Source organism: Ailuropoda melanoleuca, chromosome 13, assembly GCF_002007445.2.
Source record: "Ailuropoda melanoleuca isolate Jingjing chromosome 13, ASM200744v2, whole genome shotgun sequence".
In the NCBI taxonomy this organism is placed as follows: Eukaryota; Metazoa; Chordata; class Mammalia; order Carnivora; family Ursidae; genus Ailuropoda; species Ailuropoda melanoleuca.
In genome coordinates, this window is record NC_048230.1 from 67,498,592 (window position 1) to 67,518,990 (window position 20,399).

The 20,399-nt window shown below is 55.5% G+C and overlaps 1 protein-coding gene across 1 annotated transcript in view; it reads right to left on the reverse strand.

Moving 5' to 3' along the window:
* Window positions 1-20,399, reverse strand: part of DLGAP4 (DLG associated protein 4) — a 163,935-nt gene that overhangs the window by 83,567 nt on the left and 59,969 nt on the right. Inside the window, exons 2-4 of the mRNA XM_011221273.3 lie at window positions 15,625-16,699; window positions 12,686-12,930; window positions 10,139-10,253 (exon numbers count right to left, since the gene is read on the reverse strand). Of these exons, the coding sequence (XP_011219575.2) occupies window positions 10,139-10,253; window positions 12,686-12,930; window positions 15,625-16,626 (1,362 nt within the window). The 5' untranslated portion in view covers window positions 16,627-16,699. The remainder of the gene's footprint in view (window positions 1-10,138; window positions 10,254-12,685; window positions 12,931-15,624; window positions 16,700-20,399) is intronic.

Consider the following 20,399-nt stretch of genomic DNA (forward strand, 5'->3'; position numbering starts at 1 on the left):
CTGACTCTAGGGCCACATACATAGCTTGGGTCACTCAAGCTTCTGGGGGTGAGGGTTTGAGGGCTCAGAGGACCCTGGCCTAGGAAAGAGGTGGGCTGGGCAGGGGGTAGTGGGGTCCCCAGCCTGGTTGATTCCATGTGTCCTTTTGTGTAGCCAAAGGACGAAAATGTTCCAGATGCCAGGGCCAGGCAGAGGTGAAGATGGGGTGTGTGAGAGAGAAAGACTCAGAGAGAAACATGGATGTGGGACCAACTAGAGGGAGTCAAAGAAAAATGTGAATGAGGGGAGAGAAAAACAGAGGGAGACAGATACAAACAGGAAGACGGAGAGACAAGAGAACACAGCAGGATAGGAGACACAGGGATGGAAGCCACCCATTCAGCACGCACCCATGTGCCCTGTGCCACATGCTGAGGACAAGGACGCCATGAGGAGCCACACGGCAAGGTCCCCACCTGCAGGGAGCTCCCGGTCTTAAGAATGAGACAGACATCAAGTAAATAAACAGATATAACTCCAGACAGTGCAAGTGCTGTCAAGAAAATTAAGCAGGGTAAGGAAACAGTGTCCTGGGGGCTCCTTTCGATGAGTGATAGGGCAGGTTCCCCTGAGGTGACGTTTCAGCCGAGACGGGAGACACAGAGAAGAACCAGCTGAGCAAAGATCTGAGCGAGGGGTGCTCTTGGGAGAGGAAACAGCAAGGTGTGTGAGGAGCAGAAAGGAGGCCGGTGTGGCTGGAACAGGACAGTGACAGAGCATCTGAGATTCCGTGTGAGAGGGAGGCAGGCCTGCACGCAGCTGAGTAAGGAGTCTGGCTTTCACTAGGGGCAGGCGGGAGCCACGGAGGGTTTGGAGCAGGGACATGGTATGATGTGCCTTACCTCTTTCACAGGCTCCCTCTGGCCCTTGGGAACAGAGTGCAGGTGGCAGGCGTGGAGGCCAGGAGACTCGGTGGGGCCCGTGTGAGGGTGGCAGGGACAGAGTCCCACGGTTGGGGTGCTCTATTCCTCCCCACGTCTGAGGTCAGGCTCCTTGGTCTCGGAATGACAGTGCTAAGGGCAGGGGTCTGGGAGCTTAGGGGGGGATGCTATGGCCAGGCCAGAAACAGTGAAGATCCCAGTGAGGAGCTGGGATCCGAAAGCCTTCCAGGTCTAAGCAGTGCGTTAGCTCGGGCCATGGGGCTACACACAGTGGGACGTGGGGCCTGTCCCTGCACAGAAAGGAGGCTGGGCTGCACCTGGCGCTGCCACTGCCCCACTCTGCTACTCCTAGCAGTTGCTGTCCTCTCTGGCCTCATCTCCCCATCCACACAATAGGCGGAGCCCTGGAAACTTGGCTGGTCCTCCCTTTGCAAACCCTGAAGTACTGTGCACATGGCAGGAGCTGGGGTCCGGGTGTAGGTCTGACAGCCCTGGATCTCTGCCCAGCTCTGCCTCCTCCTTGCTGTGTGATCTCACCCAGCTGAGCCTCAGTTTCCTCATCTGTGAATTGGAGATATAAATAATAAACACACCCACCCCCCAATGTGGCTGTGAGGGTTCAAGGAGCTGGGAGTTAAGAGAATGAAAAGTGCAGCACAACATGCTTATTGCTGCAGAAGTGTCTGGGCCTCAGAAGTCCAACTTTCCACTGAGCCTGTGGGACACGGACGTCCAGAGTGGAGAAGCAACTTACCCAAGGTCACACAGCAAGAGAACAATAACAACCACAAAGTTAGCTACGCTTTGCTGAGAACACTATGTTCCTAGCTCATTAATTCCTCACAACGCTTTGAAATAGGAATTATCACCCTTCTGCATAAATCAGGAAACTGAGGCTCAGGGAGGGAGTGACTTGTCCTGGGTTCATACTCTCAGTGACAAGACTGGGACTCAGGTTCAGGTCTCCAGTTCCCTGTCTTCAGGGCTCCTGGGTCTACAGCAGTGGTGTGGCCCCTCTCTCAGGGCCCTCAGCTCAGGCCATGGCATGTCAGGCCCTGTGACTGCTCTCTAGCCACAGGACAGTCAGTGGGACAGACACACATACACAGGCAGCTATGGGAACAAAGACCAAACAGAAGCATAGTGCAGACATCTGGGGACCGCTCGACAGGGGCTGGGCCTGGATGTCTGCTTCTGGGTGAGAGCTGGGGCTCTCCCAAGCCCACTGACCTTCTGGCTAGTCGCCACGCTCACCTGGCTGATGCAGCTGGAGTCGTTGAGGCTGTCGCTGACAGGGTTGTAGTCCTCCTCCCAGCTCGGACACTTGGAGGGCAGCAGCATGTCCACTGAATCCAGGCGGTCCAGACTCCTGGTGAGGGTGGGGAGCAGACAGGGCTCAGCCCACCCATTGTTCATGAGAAACAGGCCCAGAGGGGGAAAAGACTGGCCAAGGTCATCCAGTGGCAGAGGGAAAAATGGAAGTCACTGACAGCTTGTAAGGTGTCAGGAGGGTGTGTGTGAAGATTCGGGGCAAGAGGGCCGGGTGAAGGGCACCGAGCAAGGGAAGAGCTCCTAGCTCTTCTAGGCTTGAATCTGGAGGGTGGGGTGATCTTCACCTGTCATGTCTGCTACTGCCACGAGGTGGCAGCACAAGCTCACTTTTGACCATTTCAAACCAAGGCAGCCCACACCAGCCCAATTCTACAGCCCCCTGCCCCACAGGTCGGGGCAATTCCAATGGCCGGACAGAGGAGGTAGGTCAAGGCTTGCATCCTTGATCTCAGGCTAGAGCTGCCCAAAGGGCATCAGTTTCAACACAATATCCAGGTAGCTTCCACCAGGCCCCCAAAGACTCACCGCTTCTTCTCAAGGCCCCTGCTCTTCAATTTTTCTCACATCTACCTGACCCTGGGTTTCTCCCTCACCACTGCTCTGGGGTTAAAATCCAAGCACCCAACAGCTCAGGCCTTGACAGAGATGGGCTTGGATTGGCAAGGAGCTTCCTCACTGGGTGACCCTGGGCAAGTCATGGCCCCTTGCCTATGTCTCAGTTTCCTCACCTACAAAGCGGGGTTGACATTGTTCCTGCTTTTTGGAGCTCTGATGAGGATGATTCAGTAATGCACGCTGAAGTGCACTGGGGCAGGCACAGAGCCCAGAGTGCGGCAAGTGCTAGCAGATGGCGCCCATTACTACTGATACTATTATTATTATTTATTCCCTCATTCAAGGTCTGGGCCTGGGTCCTGTCCTCCTCTCCCACCTCAGTGCCCACTGGTCATTCATGGAAGTGTAGGATCCCAGGACTAGAAGGGTCTTAGAGATCATCCAGCTTAGCCCCCTCACCTAAAGATGAGGAAACTGAGGCCCAGAGAGGGACAGACCTGGGACTGGCCAGTGGTGTCCTGAATTCCCACCTGGAGGCCATTCCCTGCCTTCTGTCCCACTGGCACGGCTTAAGCAAATCCCTGTCACAAGGACTCCGGGCTTCTGGAGTACACTGCCCCTCCCTGCCTCTCCCTGCCTCAGTGCTCTGTCACCTTACCTGTTCTTTTCCCTCGTCACTGTCCTCCCAGGCCCCCTCCTCCTGGAAGGCTCTTGCCCCCAGTAGTTGAAGAACTAGGACTAAGCTTGTTTACCTTAACTCATCTTTTTGTTTCTGACTTGCTTTTGTTTCTTTACCTCAAAGGACTTTGAACCCCTCCTACTAAGTTTTACCTGGTTTGTACTTGATGATGGGCTTTCTATAACTCCGCCCCCCATTCTTTTCTGTTCTGATCCCCATGGTGACTTCTGCATGTGAAAGCCTCACCTTTCTCTAACATTTTAATTGTTGCTTTCTGTGTGCATGCATCTCATTTGTCTATACTTAAAAAAAAAANACTCATCTTTTTGTTTCTGACTTGCTTTTGTTTCTTTACCTCAAAGGACTTTGAACCCCTCCTACTAAGTTTTACCTGGTTTGTACTTGATGATGGGCTTTCTATAACTCCGCCCCCCATTCTTTTCTGTTCTGATCCCCATGGTGACTTCTGCATGTGAAAGCCTCACCTTTCTCTAACATTTTAATTGTTGCTTTCTGTGTGCATGCATCTCATTTGTGTATACTTAAAAAAAAATTGTTCATACTTTCATTAACTCTTCCAAGTCTTAAAGCAACAGGAAAGGGCTCGAATGGTGGAATTCCAGGCAGGGTGACGGGACAGGTGAAGGCTGTCTGTCTCCCTTTGACTTCGGCTACACCTTTCTCCCCAGAGCTCACCGCAGGGACTGATTACAGGGGCAAGGGCAGAGGGGGCTCTGGCCTTCCCTGGGCAGTACCTTGCTGGTACAAGTAGTGGGTTCACCAGGGGCAGGGTTCTCCTCACCTGAAGAAGAGGGTTCCCTGGCCCAGTTCCCCTGTGGGAGTGGAACTCACCTGGTGGTGTGACTCCTGCGGGCAGGGACAGTCACTCTAGAGTGACTCTCCTTATCATGTACCAAAAGATGAGACTCACTGGTGGTCAGGGCTTAACTGTGGGGGGCTTTGGGGTGGTTCATAAATGGCGGAGCTCTCTGGAGTCAACTCGTCCAATAAAGGGGCCAACCTTAGGACGAGGATCTCAGAAAGGATAACCTAAAGGCCGGCTTACCTAGCGGGCGTGCATCATTGGGAGCCCGAGTTCACCTGGATCTGAGGTTGTAGGGCAGGATTCATCTATGGGACGGGGCTTTCCTAGGGGGCTGTAGGCAAGGAAAGCGAGGTTCCCAGGGGTGGGACACACCTGTGAAGAACTCACCCAGGGACGAGCCTTGCCAGTGAGCAGAGCTTGAGAGAGAGGAGGCGGCTTTCTCAGGGAAGAGCTCACGTCGGGGGGTGGAACGCGGGCGGGGAGGCCTCCACTGGGGCGGGTTAGCCTGTGGGCGGGGCTCCCAGTGCGCGGGACTTCGGAGACCTGGGCTGGGACTCGGTCTGCGGAGAGGCTCTCCCGGGGGGCGGAGCTCCGGGGGGCAGGGCTAGCCTGTGGGCGGGGCTCTAGGAAGCGGCACTGCGCGCTCACCTGCGGGGGTTGCTCTGCTCTCCCAGCGACTGCTGCGTGGCTCTCAGGTAGCTCTGGCGCCGCGCTGCCGTCTTGGGTGAGGGCTTGGGGCTGCCGCCGCCGGACTCATCGCTGTCCTCGTCGCCCATGGCCTTGATGTAGCTGCCGCTGCGCATGCGCCTGCAGGGGATGGGGCCCTCGGCCGAGGCGTCCGCCTCGCGCGGCGATAGCAGCGCGGTGCTCCACTCGCCCCCGCCGCCGGGCACCTGAGGATGGGCGGACAAACCTCAACGAAGGTGGGAAGGGATCGGGGGCAGCGCACACTCTCAGCGCGCCGCCGGCCGCCCATCCTGGAGCACAACACCTGGAGAATGGTGCTCCGGACCCTGAAGCTCCCCGCAGCTCCCCGCTCCCCACCTCGGAGGGTTTCAGCCTTCCGTGCTGGGTACTGCCACGAAGCCACCAGCAGCCGGGCAGAGCCCCGGGCTGGGAAGGATATCTTGAGTTCCAGAGCCGGCTCTGCCACAGCTTCACTGTGTGGTCTTAAGTAAATCCTTGTCCCTCTGGGGCCTCCGATTTCTCCATGGATCCCAAGCTGGGTGTGCCAAAAACAGCCCAAAACTGCAGCTCCTTTTCTGAGCACCCACTGTGTTCCCATCACGTCACCCTGCTATCTTAGAGGATGGCTTATGATCCCACTACACAGATGAGAACATCAGTCCAGACAGAGGCCCTCAGACCTGGCACCAAGATCCTGCGCTAGGATGGGGGCGGGGGCAGGGAGGACTGGTCAGAGGACGCCAGCACATCAGCAGAGGGGCAGGGTCCTTGGAGCCATCCAATCCACATCCTGTATCCCTTACTAGTGGGTAAGAAGCCCAGGCACAGGGAGCATAGAGGCTGGTCTGGCAGCCAGGTGGCACCCTGGAAAAGGGGCTGTCCCATCTGACATGCACACACAGGGGACCTTCACCTCATGATGAAAGATTCCACACATCTTAGCACTTCCAAGGTCCCTCAGCCCAAGCACAGAGCGATCACACCCGGCCATGTACGCACATCTCAGAGAGCAAACATACCTTCCCCACGCCCCTTCTCACCAGCACATGCCCCACAGCAGCCACCTCACCACATGCATGCACGCCGATCAACAAGTGTGCAACACGAACGCAGGCGTACTCACATCCCTCCTCACGAACACAGCAGCAACCACCGCACTGCGGACACACTGCAGCATGGCCCCACCTCACTGTGTCTTTGTCTCAACACATACAGAGCGCATACCCTTGCTAGGTTCTATGCACTTCACCAGATGCCCGGGTGACACATTTCTCAGCATACACAGCATCGCCATTCTTTAGCACATGCATGAGAACCACACTCCCTGAATCACCACATCTACACAGATGCCACATCCTTCCAGTTGCCCGAACTGCCATGGGCCACTTCTCGGCTGAGGGACCGTCCTAGTCTGGGACTCCCACCCCAGGACCCCCTCACCTAATCCTCCCCCTCCCCCGCCACCAGCTAACTGCCCAGCCAGTCACTAGGGCCTGCACATTCTAGCTGCCAAACCATTTGCTAGTTCATCTTCCCTACCTCCACTTGTCCCTTGGGAAGGTGGCCTTCAAACTTTCTGCTTAAAACCTGTTGCTACCCCAGCATCCCCCCACCCAACCTCCCATGACCCAAGCAGGCAGCACAAACCCCAGGGCCTGCAGGGCCACCCTTTCATGGTGTTTCTGAAGCATTTTCACATGATCAGACCAAACCACACCATTCTGAGAGGGAGCCAGGTCACACACCACCCTCTCTGATGTTTCTAAACTAAGGAAGTGGATTGAGAGCCACAAAAGCCTTAAATATATAAAATACTGCCTAGATTTCCATTTTTCTCCTATTGAAAAAAAAATAGCTTTTGCCCCCATAGTCTCACTGCCTTTGGAATTTTTATATAGAATGACAAGAACTCAGGGCTTTGTCAGACTTTGATGTTCATCTGGTTCAAAATGCATCTAATGTGCTCCCAAAGGCTGGCAAGGCCTGTGCCGGCACACCCCCCAGGATGAAGCGCTCACCACCTACAGAAGCAGCCCCTTCCATCTTGGTGGTTACTGAAACCTGCTTCCTGTCACTTCCACCCACAGCCTGGGTCCTGCCCCCAGGAACTGCTCCCGTTCATAGCCACTAGGTTGGCTCTCAAGAGCCCCAGGGGGATGTGTAGCAACAGAGATGTCTCTGAGCCTTCTGCCGCTTTCCAGGAGTGTGGCTTTGGTGCATCTTAAGTGCCTCAATAAACATTAACACTTGAGAGGGGAAAGCTAGGCCCCCAAGCTGGGTTAGGGCCTCCTGCAGCCCTCCATGCTGATCTCCATCACACTCTGCTCACACTGACATGACTGTCTGTTCATGTCTCTTTCTCTCACAGCATCCTGATAATCGGGGCTCTGTCTTATTTATTTCTAGCTCTGTTCACTTAAATGTCCATTAGTTCCTCTACCCTCTCTCTTCTCACATTTCCCGAGCACTTCCTCTCTGCCAGACCCTGTCCTAGGCCTTAGGGACACACAGCTGCATCAGATGTGGTCCCTGTCTTCAAGGAGCCCCTGGTCTGGTGGGGGTAGCAGGCAGGAGGCTGGCATTTAGAATGCCACGCAATTGGTCCTATGACGAAGGTGGAGGGCACAGCTTCCAGATTTGTCCTCTAGAGGGCAGGTGCACATTTTAGTTCCTACTCTGGGCTGGGCTCAGAAGAACCCTAATCAAAGTCTGCTGAAAGCATGACCAGTGGAAGGAATCCCCTTATTAGCAAGTACCACCAGACATCCATTTCACAGGTGTTTACTCACAGAGGCCCAGAATGAAGTGACTTTCCAAGTAAATCTGTGGTACAGCTAAGGCTCAGAACGGGTGCCCTCCCCACATTCCTTAACCCACCCCAAACCGTGGGAGGGACCCACCTGCAGGTAATGGTAGGCTAGACCCTGGTGGCANCCTCAGAGACACAGTCAGAGCTGGGACATCCCTGACTCTAGGGCCACATACATAGCTTGGGTCACTCAAGCTTCTGGGGGTGAGGGTTTGAGGGCTCAGAGGACCCTGGCCTAGGAAAGAGGTGGGCTGGGCAGGGGGTAGTGGGGTCCCCAGCCTGGTTGATTCCATGTGTCCTTTTGTGTAGCCAAAGGACGAAAATGTTCCAGATGCCAGGGCCAGGCAGAGGTGAAGATGGGGTGTGTGAGAGAGAAAGACTCAGAGAGAAACATGGATGTGGGACCAACTAGAGGGAGTCAAAGAAAAATGTGAATGAGGGGAGAGAAAAACAGAGGGAGACAGATACAAACAGGAAGACGGAGAGACAAGAGAACACAGCAGGATAGGAGACACAGGGATGGAAGCCACCCATTCAGCACGCACCCATGTGCCCTGTGCCACATGCTGAGGACAAGGACGCCATGAGGAGCCACACGGCAAGGTCCCCACCTGCAGGGAGCTCCCGGTCTTAAGAATGAGACAGACATCAAGTAAATAAACAGATATAACTCCAGACAGTGCAAGTGCTGTCAAGAAAATTAAGCAGGGTAAGGAAACAGTGTCCTGGGGGCTCCTTTCGATGAGTGATAGGGCAGGTTCCCCTGAGGTGACGTTTCAGCCGAGACGGGAGACACAGAGAAGAACCAGCTGAGCAAAGATCTGAGCGAGGGGTGCTCTTGGGAGAGGAAACAGCAAGGTGTGTGAGGAGCAGAAAGGAGGCCGGTGTGGCTGGAACAGGACAGTGACAGAGCATCTGAGATTCCGTGTGAGAGGGAGGCAGGCCTGCACGCAGCTGAGTAAGGAGTCTGGCTTTCACTAGGGGCAGGCGGGAGCCACGGAGGGTTTGGAGCAGGGACATGGTATGATGTGCCTTACCTCTTTCACAGGCTCCCTCTGGCCCTTGGGAACAGAGTGCAGGTGGCAGGCGTGGAGGCCAGGAGACTCGGTGGGGCCCGTGTGAGGGTGGCAGGGACAGAGTCCCACGGTTGGGGTGCTCTATTCCTCCCCACGTCTGAGGTCAGGCTCCTTGGTCTCGGAATGACAGTGCTAAGGGCAGGGGTCTGGGAGCTTAGGGGGGGATGCTATGGCCAGGCCAGAAACAGTGAAGATCCCAGTGAGGAGCTGGGATCCGAAAGCCTTCCAGGTCTAAGCAGTGCGTTAGCTCGGGCCATGGGGCTACACACAGTGGGACGTGGGGCCTGTCCCTGCACAGAAAGGAGGCTGGGCTGCACCTGGCGCTGCCACTGCCCCACTCTGCTACTCCTAGCAGTTGCTGTCCTCTCTGGCCTCATCTCCCCATCCACACAATAGGCGGAGCCCTGGAAACTTGGCTGGTCCTCCCTTTGCAAACCCTGAAGTACTGTGCACATGGCAGGAGCTGGGGTCCGGGTGTAGGTCTGACAGCCCTGGATCTCTGCCCAGCTCTGCCTCCTCCTTGCTGTGTGATCTCACCCAGCTGAGCCTCAGTTTCCTCATCTGTGAATTGGAGATATAAATAATAAACACACCCACCCCCCAATGTGGCTGTGAGGGTTCAAGGAGCTGGGAGTTAAGAGAATGAAAAGTGCAGCACAACATGCTTATTGCTGCAGAAGTGTCTGGGCCTCAGAAGTCCAACTTTCCACTGAGCCTGTGGGACACGGACGTCCAGAGTGGAGAAGCAACTTACCCAAGGTCACACAGCAAGAGAACAATAACAACCACAAAGTTAGCTACGCTTTGCTGAGAACACTATGTTCCTAGCTCATTAATTCCTCACAACGCTTTGAAATAGGAATTATCACCCTTCTGCATAAATCAGGAAACTGAGGCTCAGGGAGGGAGTGACTTGTCCTGGGTTCATACTCTCAGTGACAAGACTGGGACTCAGGTTCAGGTCTCCAGTTCCCTGTCTTCAGGGCTCCTGGGTCTACAGCAGTGGTGTGGCCCCTCTCTCAGGGCCCTCAGCTCAGGCCATGGCATGTCAGGCCCTGTGACTGCTCTCTAGCCACAGGACAGTCAGTGGGACAGACACACGTACACAGGCAGCTATGGGAACAAAGACCAAACAGAAGCATAGTGCAGACATCTGGGGACCGCTCGACAGGGGCTGGGCCTGGATGTCTGCTTCTGGGTGAGAGCTGGGGCTCTCCCAAGCCCACTGACCTTCTGGCTAGTCGCCACGCTCACCTGGCTGATGCAGCTGGAGTCGTTGAGGCTGTCGCTGACAGGGTTGTAGTCCTCCTCCCAGCTCGGACACTTGGAGGGCAGCAGCATGTCCACTGAATCCAGGCGGTCCAGACTCCTGGTGAGGGTGGGGAGCAGACAGGGCTCAGCCCACCCATTGTTCATGAGAAACAGGCCCAGAGGGGGAAAAGACTGGCCAAGGTCATCCAGTGGCAGAGGGAAAAATGGAAGTCACTGACAGCTTGTAAGGTGTCAGGAGGGTGTGTGTGAAGATTCGGGGCAAGAGGGCCGGGTGAAGGGCACCGAGCAAGGGAAGAGCTCCTAGCTCTTCTAGGCTTGAATCTGGAGGGTGGGGTGATCTTCACCTGTCATGTCTGCTACTGCCACGAGGTGGCAGCACAAGCTCACTTTTGACCATTTCAAACCAAGGCAGCCCACACCAGCCCAATTCTACAGCCCCCTGCCCCACAGGTCGGGGCAATTCCAATGGCCGGACAGAGGAGGTAGGTCAAGGCTTGCATCCTTGATCTCAGGCTAGAGCTGCCCAAAGGGCATCAGTTTCAACACAATATCCAGGTAGCTTCCACCAGGCCCCCAAAGACTCACCGCTTCTTCTCAAGGCCCCTGCTCTTCAATTTTTCTCACATCTACCTGACCCTGGGTTTCTCCCTCACCACTGCTCTGGGGTTAAAATCCAAGCACCCAACAGCTCAGGCCTTGACAGAGATGGGCTTGGATTGGCAAGGAGCTTCCTCACTGGGTGACCCTGGGCAAGTCATGGCCCCTTGCCTATGTCTCAGTTTCCTCACCTACAAAGCGGGGTTGACATTGTTCCTGCTTTTTGGAGCTCTGATGAGGATGATTCAGTAATGCACGCTGAAGTGCACTGGGGCAGGCACAGAGCCCAGAGTGCGGCAAGTGCTAGCAGATGGCGCCCATTACTACTGATACTATTATTATTATTTATTCCCTCATTCAAGGTCTGGGCCTGGGTCCTGTCCTCCTCTCCCACCTCAGTGCCCACTGGTCATTCATGGAAGTGTAGGATCCCAGGACTAGAAGGGTCTTAGAGATCATCCAGCTTAGCCCCCTCACCTAAAGATGAGGAAACTGAGGCCCAGAGAGGGACAGACCTGGGACTGGCCAGTGGTGTCCTGAATTCCCACCTGGAGGCCATTCCCTGCCTTCTGTCCCACTGGCACGGCTTAAGCAAATCCCTGTCACAAGGACTCCGGGCTTCTGGAGTACACTGCCCCTCCCTGCCTCTCCCTGCCTCAGTGCTCTGTCACCTTACCTGTTCTTTTCCCTCGTCACTGTCCTCCCAGGCCCCCTCCTCCTGGAAGGCTCTTGCCCCCAGTAGTTGAAGAACTAGGACTAAGCTTGTTTACCTTAACTCATCTTTTTGTTTCTGACTTGCTTTTGTTTCTTTACCTCAAAGGACTTTGAACCCCTCCTACTAAGTTTTACCTGGTTTGTACTTGATGATGGGCTTTCTATAACTCCGCCCCCCATTCTTTTCTGTTCTGATCCCCATGGTGACTTCTGCATGTGAAAGCCTCACCTTTCTCTAACATTTTAATTGTTGCTTTCTGTGTGCATGCATCTCATTTGTGTATACTTAAAAAAAAATTGTTCATACTTTCATTAACTCTTCCAAGTCTTAAAGCAACAGGAAAGGGCTCGAATGGTGGAATTCCAGGCAGGGTGACGGGACAGGTGAAGGCTGTCTGTCTCCCTTTGACTTCGGCTACACCTTTCTCCCCAGAGCTCACCGCAGGGACTGATTACAGGGGCAAGGGCAGAGGGGGCTCTGGCCTTCCCTGGGCAGTACCTTGCTGGTACAAGTAGTGGGTTCACCAGGGGCAGGGTTCTCCTCACCTGAAGAAGAGGGTTCCCTGGCCCAGTTCCCCTGTGGGAGTGGAACTCACCTGGTGGTGTGACTCCTGCGGGCAGGGACAGTCACTCTAGAGTGACTCTCCTTATCATGTACCAAAAGATGAGACTCACTGGTGGTCAGGGCTTAACTGTGGGGGGCTTTGGGGTGGTTCATAAATGGCGGAGCTCTCTGGAGTCAACTCGTCCAATAAAGGGGCCAACCTTAGGACGAGGATCTCAGAAAGGATAACCTAAAGGCCGGCTTACCTAGCGGGCGTGCATCATTGGGAGCCCGAGTTCACCTGGATCTGAGGTTGTAGGGCAGGATTCATCTATGGGACAGGGCTTTCCTAGGGGGCTGTAGGCAAGGAAAGCGAGGTTCCCAGGGGTGGGACACACCTGTGAAGAACTCACCCAGGGACGAGCCTTGCCAGTGAGCAGAGCTTGAGAGAGAGGAGGCGGCTTTCTCAGGGAAGAGCTCACGTCGGGGGGTGGAACGCGGGCGGGGAGGCCTCCACTGGGGCGGGTTAGCCTGTGGGCGGGGCTCCCAGTGCGCGGGACTTGGGAGACCTGGGCTGGGACTCGGTCTGCGGAGAGGCTCTCCCGGGGGGCGGAGCTCCGGGGGGCAGGGCTAGCCTGTGGGCGGGGCTCTAGGAAGCGGCACTGCGCGCTCACCTGCGGGGGTTGCTCTGCTCTCCCAGCGACTGCTGCGTGGCTCTCAGGTAGCTCTGGCGCCGCGCTGCCGTCTTGGGTGAGGGCTTGGGGCTGCCGCCGCCGGACTCATCGCTGTCCTCGTCGCCCATGGCCTTGATGTAGCTGCCGCTGCGCATGCGCCTGCAGGGGATGGGGCCCTCGGCCGAGGCGTCCGCCTCGCGCGGCGATAGCAGCGCGGTGCTCCACTCGCCCCCGCCGCCGGGCACCTGAGGATGGGCGGACAAACCTCAACGAAGGTGGGAAGGGATCGGGGGCAGCGCACACTCTCAGCGCGCCGCCGGCCGCCCATCCTGGAGCACAACACCTGGAGAATGGTGCTCCGGACCCTGAAGCTCCCCGCAGCTCCCCGCTCCCCACCTCGGAGGGTTTCAGCCTTCCGTGCTGGGTACTGCCACGAAGCCACCAGCAGCCGGGCAGAGCCCCGGGCTGGGAAGGATATCTTGAGTTCCAGAGCCGGCTCTGCCACAGCTTCACTGTGTGGTCTTAAGTAAATCCTTGTCCCTCTGGGGCCTCCGATTTCTCCATGGATCCCAAGCTGGGTGTGCCAAAAACAGCCCAAAACTGCAGCTCCTTTTCTGAGCACCCACTGTGTTCCCATCACGTCACCCTGCTATCTTAGAGGATGGCTTATGATCCCACTACACAGATGAGAACATCAGTCCAGACAGAGGCCCTCAGACCTGGCACCAAGATCCTGCGCTAGGATGGGGGCGGGGGCAGGGAGGACTGGTCAGAGGACGCCAGCACATCAGCAGAGGGGCAGGGTCCTTGGAGCCAGCCAATCCACATCCTGTATCCCTTACTAGTGGGTAAGAAGCCCAGGCACAGGGAGCAGAGAGGCTGGTCTGGCAGCCAGGTGGCACCCTGGGAAAGGGTCTGTCCCATCTGACATGCACACACAGGGGACCTTCACCTCATGATGAAAGATTCCACACATCTTAGCACTTCCAAGGTCCCTCAGCCCAAGCACAGAGCGATCACACCCGGCCATGTACGCACATCTCAGAGAGCAAACATACCTTCCCCACGCCCCTTCTCACCAGCACATGCCCCACAGCAGCCACCTCACCACATGCATGCACGCCGATCAACAAGTGTGCAACACGAACGCAGGCGTACTCACATCCCTCCTCACGAACACAGCAGCAACCACCGCACTGCGGACACACTGCAGCATGGCCCCACCTCACTGTGTCTTTGTCTCAACACATACAGAGCGCATACCCTTGCTAGGTTCTATGCACTTCACCAGATGCCCGGGTGACACATTTCTCAGCATACACAGCATCGCCATTCTTTAGCACATGCATGAGAACCACACTCCCTGAATCACCACATCTACACAGATGCCACATCCTTCCAGTTGCCCGAACTGCCATGGGCCACTTCTCGGCTGAGGGACCGTCCTAGTCTGGGACTCCCACCCCAGGACCCCCTCACCTAATCCTCCCCCTCCCCCGCCACCAGCTAACTGCCCAGCCAGTCACTAGGGCCTGCACATTCTAGCTGCCAAACCATTTGCTAGTTCATCTTCCCTACCTCCACTTGTCCCTTGGGAAGGTGGCCTTCAAACTTTCTGCTTAAAACCTGTTGCTACCCCAGCATCCCCCCACCCAACCTCCCATGACCCAAGCAGGCAGCACAAACCCCAGGGCCTGCAGGGCCACCCTTTCATGGTGTTTCTGAAGCATTTTCACATGATCAGACCAAACCACACCATTCTGAGAGGGAGCCAGGTCACACACCACCCTCTCTGATGTTTCTAAACTAAGGAAGTGGATTGAGAGCCACAAAAGCCTTAAATATATAAAATACTGCCTAGATTTCCATTTTTCTCCTATTGAAAAAAAAATAGCTTTTGCCCCCATAGTCTCACTGCCTTTGGAATTTTTATATAGAATGACAAGAACTCAGGGCTTTGTCAGACTTTGATGTTCATCTGGTTCAAAATGCATCTAATGTGCTCCCAAAGGCTGGCAAGGCCTGTGCCGGCACACCCCCCAGGATGAAGCGCTCACCACCTACAGAAGCAGCCCCTTCCATCTTGGTGGTTACTGAAACCTGCTTCCTGTCACTTCCACCCACAGCCTGGGTCCTGCCCCCAGGAACTGCTCCCGTTCATAGCCACTGGGTTGGCTCTCAAGAGCCCCAGGGGGATGTGTAGCAACAGAGATGTCTCTGAGCCTTCTGCCGCTTTCCAGGAGTGTGGCTTTGGTGCATCTTAAGTGCCTCAATAAACATTAACACTTGAGAGGGGAAAGCTAGGCCCCCAAGCTGGGTTAGGGCCTCCTGCAGCCCTCCATGCTGATCTCCATCACACTCTGCTCACACTGACATGACTGTCTGTTCATGTCTCTTTCTCTCACAGCATCCTGATAATCGGGGCTCTGTCTTATTTATTTCTAGCTCTGTTCACTTAAATGTCCATTAGTTCCTCTACCCTCTCTCTTCTCACATTTCCCGAGCACTTCCTCTCTGCCAGACCCTGTCCTAGGCCTTAGGGACACACAGCTGCATCAGATGTGGTCCCTGTCTTCAAGGAGCCCCTGGTCTGGTGGGGGTAGCAGGCAGGAGGCTGGCATTTAGAATGCCACGCAATTGGTCCTATGACGAAGGTGGAGGGCACAGCTTCCAGATTTGTCCTCTAGAGGGCAGGTGCACATTTTAGTTCCTACTCTGGGCTGGGCTCAGAAGAACCCTAATCAAAGTCTGCTGAAAGCATGACCAGTGGAAGGAATCCCCTTATTAGCAAGTACCACCAGACATCCATTTCACAGGTGTTTACTCACAGAGGCCCAGAATGAAGTGACTTTCCAAGTAAATCTGTGGTACAGCTAAGGCTCAGAACGGGTGCCCTCCCCACATTCCTTAACCCACCCCAAACCGTGGGAGGGACCCACCTGCAGGTAATGGTAGGCTAGACCCTGGTGGCAGGATTTGGACTTTAGCAGGCTCTTATCCAAGGTGGCTGAGGTCTTCTGGCAGACTTCATGGGCGTGGCTGAGGGTCAGAGTGGACCAGGAGCCCCGCTTGACATAGTTGGTGTCGGTGCCCACGCCAAGGCTGGGGCAGGCGNCGGCTGGGGGTGCGGGTGGGGGGGGCGGGGCAGTCAGCTCAGCGGTGTTGTTTTTGGCTGCTTTGAGCATGTGCCCGCTAATGGTGTTGTAGGCGTGCATGAAATAGCGTGGCTGGCTGCGTTCCGCCTGTCGGCCGAGCGTCATCAGCCCAGAGGCTGGGCCACTGCTGCGGAAGGCGCCACCCTCGCCGTCCAAGTTGTCATCAGAGCTCCACCAGCCTGAGATGTTGGAGCGGCTACGCCGTTTGGGTTCCCCAGCCTTGGCCCGTTCCTTGCTCTTGGCCCTCCGGCCCTTGCCGTCCTCCAGGCCACCTTTCTTGCTGCCATTGCCGCCAACTTTGCCTGCCGTGCCCTCCAGTGAGGGTGCCTTGGTGAAGAAGAGCCGCTGGACCGAGTGGACCAGGTGGCGGATGCGGCCAGGACTCTCCCCACGGGCCTTGGCCTCACCACGGGGGAACTGGAGCGTGCTAAAGCCATCGCGGTGGATGGGCAGTTGCTTCTCAAACTGGTCCAGAAGGTTCGCAGGCAGCCGGTTGATCTTGGTGGCCTGGGCGTGGCTGGGGAAGGGGCTTTCCTCTGGCACCTCGAAGTGGGAGTTATAGTGGATGCGGGGGAAGGTGCTGCTTGGAGGCGGTAGCTGGTTGTTGAGTGGGAAGAGACCATCCCCAGGCAGAGCGTTCTGGCCCGGGAAGCGAGCCTCGCGGGCAAAGGCCTCTGTGGGCGAAAGCAGGTAGGGGTTGCGGTCAGGCCCTGCAAACAGGGGCTCATGCGGTGGGTCCAGGCTGTCGGAGAGGTGGCGAGGACGGCTGTCACCGAGGCCTTTCATGATCCCGGCCCTCAGGGCAGGGGCCGTTGCCCTAGTGGGGCGCCCGGGTTACCTCTCCCGGGCAGCAGCTATCCTGGGGAGAGAAAACGGAGAGGAAATCAGCTGAATTTGGAGGGGACAGGGTGCTGGAAATATTACAGAGACCCCCACAGATTTCAGATTTCAGGATTGGGAGGATTTCTGAAGACTCTTGGCCTACCCTTAACACTGCAGGGTGGAAGACAAGAAGACAGACAGAGGCCCACATACCATATGTGTCAATCCAAGTCATAGCTCAGGCTGGCAAACTGTTAAACAGATCCTACCTTGACGAACGTATCTTCATAATAACCTGGAAAGCCAAGTTCAAACTCCGACTTCTTGGTCTCCTCCAAATTCCACGATCGAATGTAGTGGGTGGGGCGAGTGGCTCACCCTCTGTTTTCCTCCCTTCTCTGACTCTATCCTTTGCTACAAGGAGGCACACACCCACATGCACCCCAAGCTCACTCTACATGCCCTCAGGCCTAGGGATGGCCCCACAGGCAGTGCAGGCGACCCACGCGAGGATCCCGTGCTGGCTGTGGAAGCAGGCCCGGGGCCATTTGGTTAGGGAATTCCAAGGTCCCCAGTATCCAGAGCATGGCTTTGGGTGATCATGTCCTCTTGGGCCCTGAACGCTCTTGCCTATGAGTGGTTCAACATGGTTGAAAGAGGGCCAGAGAGGCCTTCTAAAGAGGCCATCTCATCTGACTCTGAGGGCAGTACTGTTCAACTCTCACTTTAGCAGAGGAATCCTATATCATATGTAGACCCTCTATAAAAATCTGCTCTGTCCCTCAACAGATGTCCACCAAGTGTGACGACTTGGCTAGGCGCTGGGGGCTGCAGACATCAGGGAAGCTAATAAGCTCATTAGCACATCGTTTCTGACTGGAACAAATCAATGACGGCCAGCCTGACCAGAGTTCTGAGTGAGTTAATAATGGGAGCACGTCCTCAGGACTGGGTAGACAGGACAGGGCCTTGGGTGGGGTTGGCATTTAGGTGGAACCACTGTGACTCAGTTTCCCCATCTGTAAAATCAGGCAGTTGGATCGTTTAAATTTTCCATCCAGGACCATGTTGGAAATACCAGTCTCAATACTTTGGCAAGTACCTTTCCTTTCTGTGCCTCAGTCTTCCCATCTGTACCATGAAGCAAAGGGGAGGTCAGCGAGCTTTCTAAGCCCTGTCCCTACCACCAGTTCGATTCAGAGGAGTCCCACGGCTTGCTATGGACTGTGTGCCCGGTGTGCTGAGAATCTGAAAGCAATCAGTGTGGCTGGAACAGAGCAAGTGAGGACAAGGGCAGTGGGGGTAGAGATCTTGATGGGCTGGGCCAGGTCAGAGTGGACAGGCTCTGGCTGAAGCCAAGTGTGGCAGGCAGAATGATGGCCCCCAAAGTTGCCAATGTCCTAATCCCCCAAATCTCTGATTATGTTACTTGACATGTCAAAAGGGTCTTTGTAGATATGATTAAGGATCTTGAGGTGGGGAGATTATCCTGGATTATCTGGAGGGGTACAATCTAATACATGGGTCTTTTTAAGAGGGAGGCATGAAGATATGATGATAGAAGCAGAGGTCAGAGGGGTGTGGGAATCACAAGCCAGGGAATGCGGGCAGCTGTTAGAAGCCAGAAGAGGCAAGGAGTCAGATTCTCCTCTGGAGCGTCCAGAAGGAATGCAGTCCTGGGACCCATTTTAGACTTATGACCTCCAGAACTGTAAAATACTAAATTTGTGTAGTTTAAAGCCACTAAGTTTTGGAAATTTGCTACAACACCCATAGGAAACGAATATACCAAATGGGTTCTGGTGTCTGAGACTCCCTCTCACCCCTTAAGAGCAGCTCTTAAGGCAAATTCCAAATCCCACGAAACACTGCGTGAAAAACGCCGGCCTAGGTGAAACCCACATCATAGAGGTGGGGAAATCGAGGCCCTTAGAGGGCAATGACTTCCTCAAGATCACACAGTTGGTCCAGTGGCAGGGGCAGTGGGGGACCCACAGCTCTTCCTACTCCTCTGCATGGCTGCCTTGCAACTGTCTCCGGGAGCTGGCCAGCCCCATAACCCTCAAGGATCTGAGGGTAATTTCCTTAAACCTAGACATTTCATGACCAGCTGTGCCCTAAGCCCTCCTAAGCCCTGAGACTTCTGCAGGGTCCACCTGGCTCGAATTCTCCGCCTCCCTGCCAGACACCCTCCTTGTCTCCAGGAGCCTGATGGACCCCACCCTGGCCAGAGCACTGTCATGACAGTCCTTGTGGCTGAGTAGTCCCTGGGAAGCATCTCTGCTTCCACCAGGTGGCTTGTGAGAGCATTTATCCCCAGGCTGGAGAGGAAGTCGACTGACTGACATCTTTATCTTCATTATACCATATCCTCACAACAGCCACATGAGGTGGGGGACCGATATCTCCATTTTACAAATGGGGAAACCAAGGCTGGGAGGAGCCATTCTAGCCAAGGGGAAACAGGTAACTTCGATGCCACCCACCCCATCAGGATTCCGGAAAGTCAAAGATCCCCCTCCACTCCAGCCAGCAGAGGCTCCCACTGGGCAAACCTCTTCTTGAAGACAATTTCAGGCAAAACCACCCCCATATCCCTTCTTGTCTTCCTTGCATCCCCTCGGGGCCACAGTGATCCTGGGGCTCAGGGGCCAGCCTCCTTGGCTCTCTAGCTGGAGAACTGTGTGTGCAGAAATACATCCTTGATGCCCACTCAAGTAAGGCCAGATTCTGAAAACTGAGAACACTACGTGCAAACACAGCCCTGTTGGCGTGGCAGGGGCCCGATGCCCCAGAAACGCTGGAGGTGGAGAGGGCTGGTCACCAGCAGCAGAAGGCAGTGGCGGGCCGCTGCCCCGGAAGTGCACACCACACTCAGTTCTCTCAGCCCAGGGCCCAGGGCACCTTCTCCAGGCTTCCCAGGGAGAAGCTGGCCTCAACTTCACATCACAGGCACTCCTGATCCCCAGGAATCCAGCGTTCCCCTGACAGGACCATGTGAGCCTGGGACTATGGCTGCCTCCCTAAGCCTCAGATTGTGTTTGTCAAATGGGGCCAAGAGGAGGAAGTGAAGGAAAGTGTGGGCAAGTGCTTGGTGAATTGTGAAATGCTGGCACACGCTCGTTCCCTGAGGGACAAATGCTGGCCCAAGACCTGGTGGTGGTCTTGACTGAAGAGGCTCCTCACCTGGTGGGGGGAGTTGGGTCCCTGCCTTGGACGTTGCACTGGGATTACAGGAGGGCCAGTGGGTGCTGCCACTATCAGGGAGTCCTCTAGAGACCTAGACTCTTCGATGACCACAAGTAACCTCTCAACTTCTTTCCTTTCTGTGACTGGGCCCTCATTATTAAAAAAAGTCCCTTTCTCTGACTTCGGGTCACGCGTGTCTGTCTTTCTACTCCACCTTAAATGCCAGTGCCTCCCAGGGCTCTGAGTGGGCCCATGGTGTCCCCATATCAGTAAAATGCTTCAATGTCACCCAGTGGGGCTCATGCCAGACACCTGGGCATCTCCTTGAATTCTTCCCTCCTCTGACTGTCTATGTCCTTCCTCTAGTAAAATCCCCACCATGCCTGGAAAATGATTCCACCCCAGTTTCACTTCCCATAGTCTAGGTGGAGCCAGCCTTAGCCCAGAACCCCAGGAGTGGACACATGACCCAGGTCTGGCCAATCAGAGCCCTGCATTCCTGAGTACTGATTGGCTCAGAGATGGAAACAGGATCCTTCCTAGCCAAT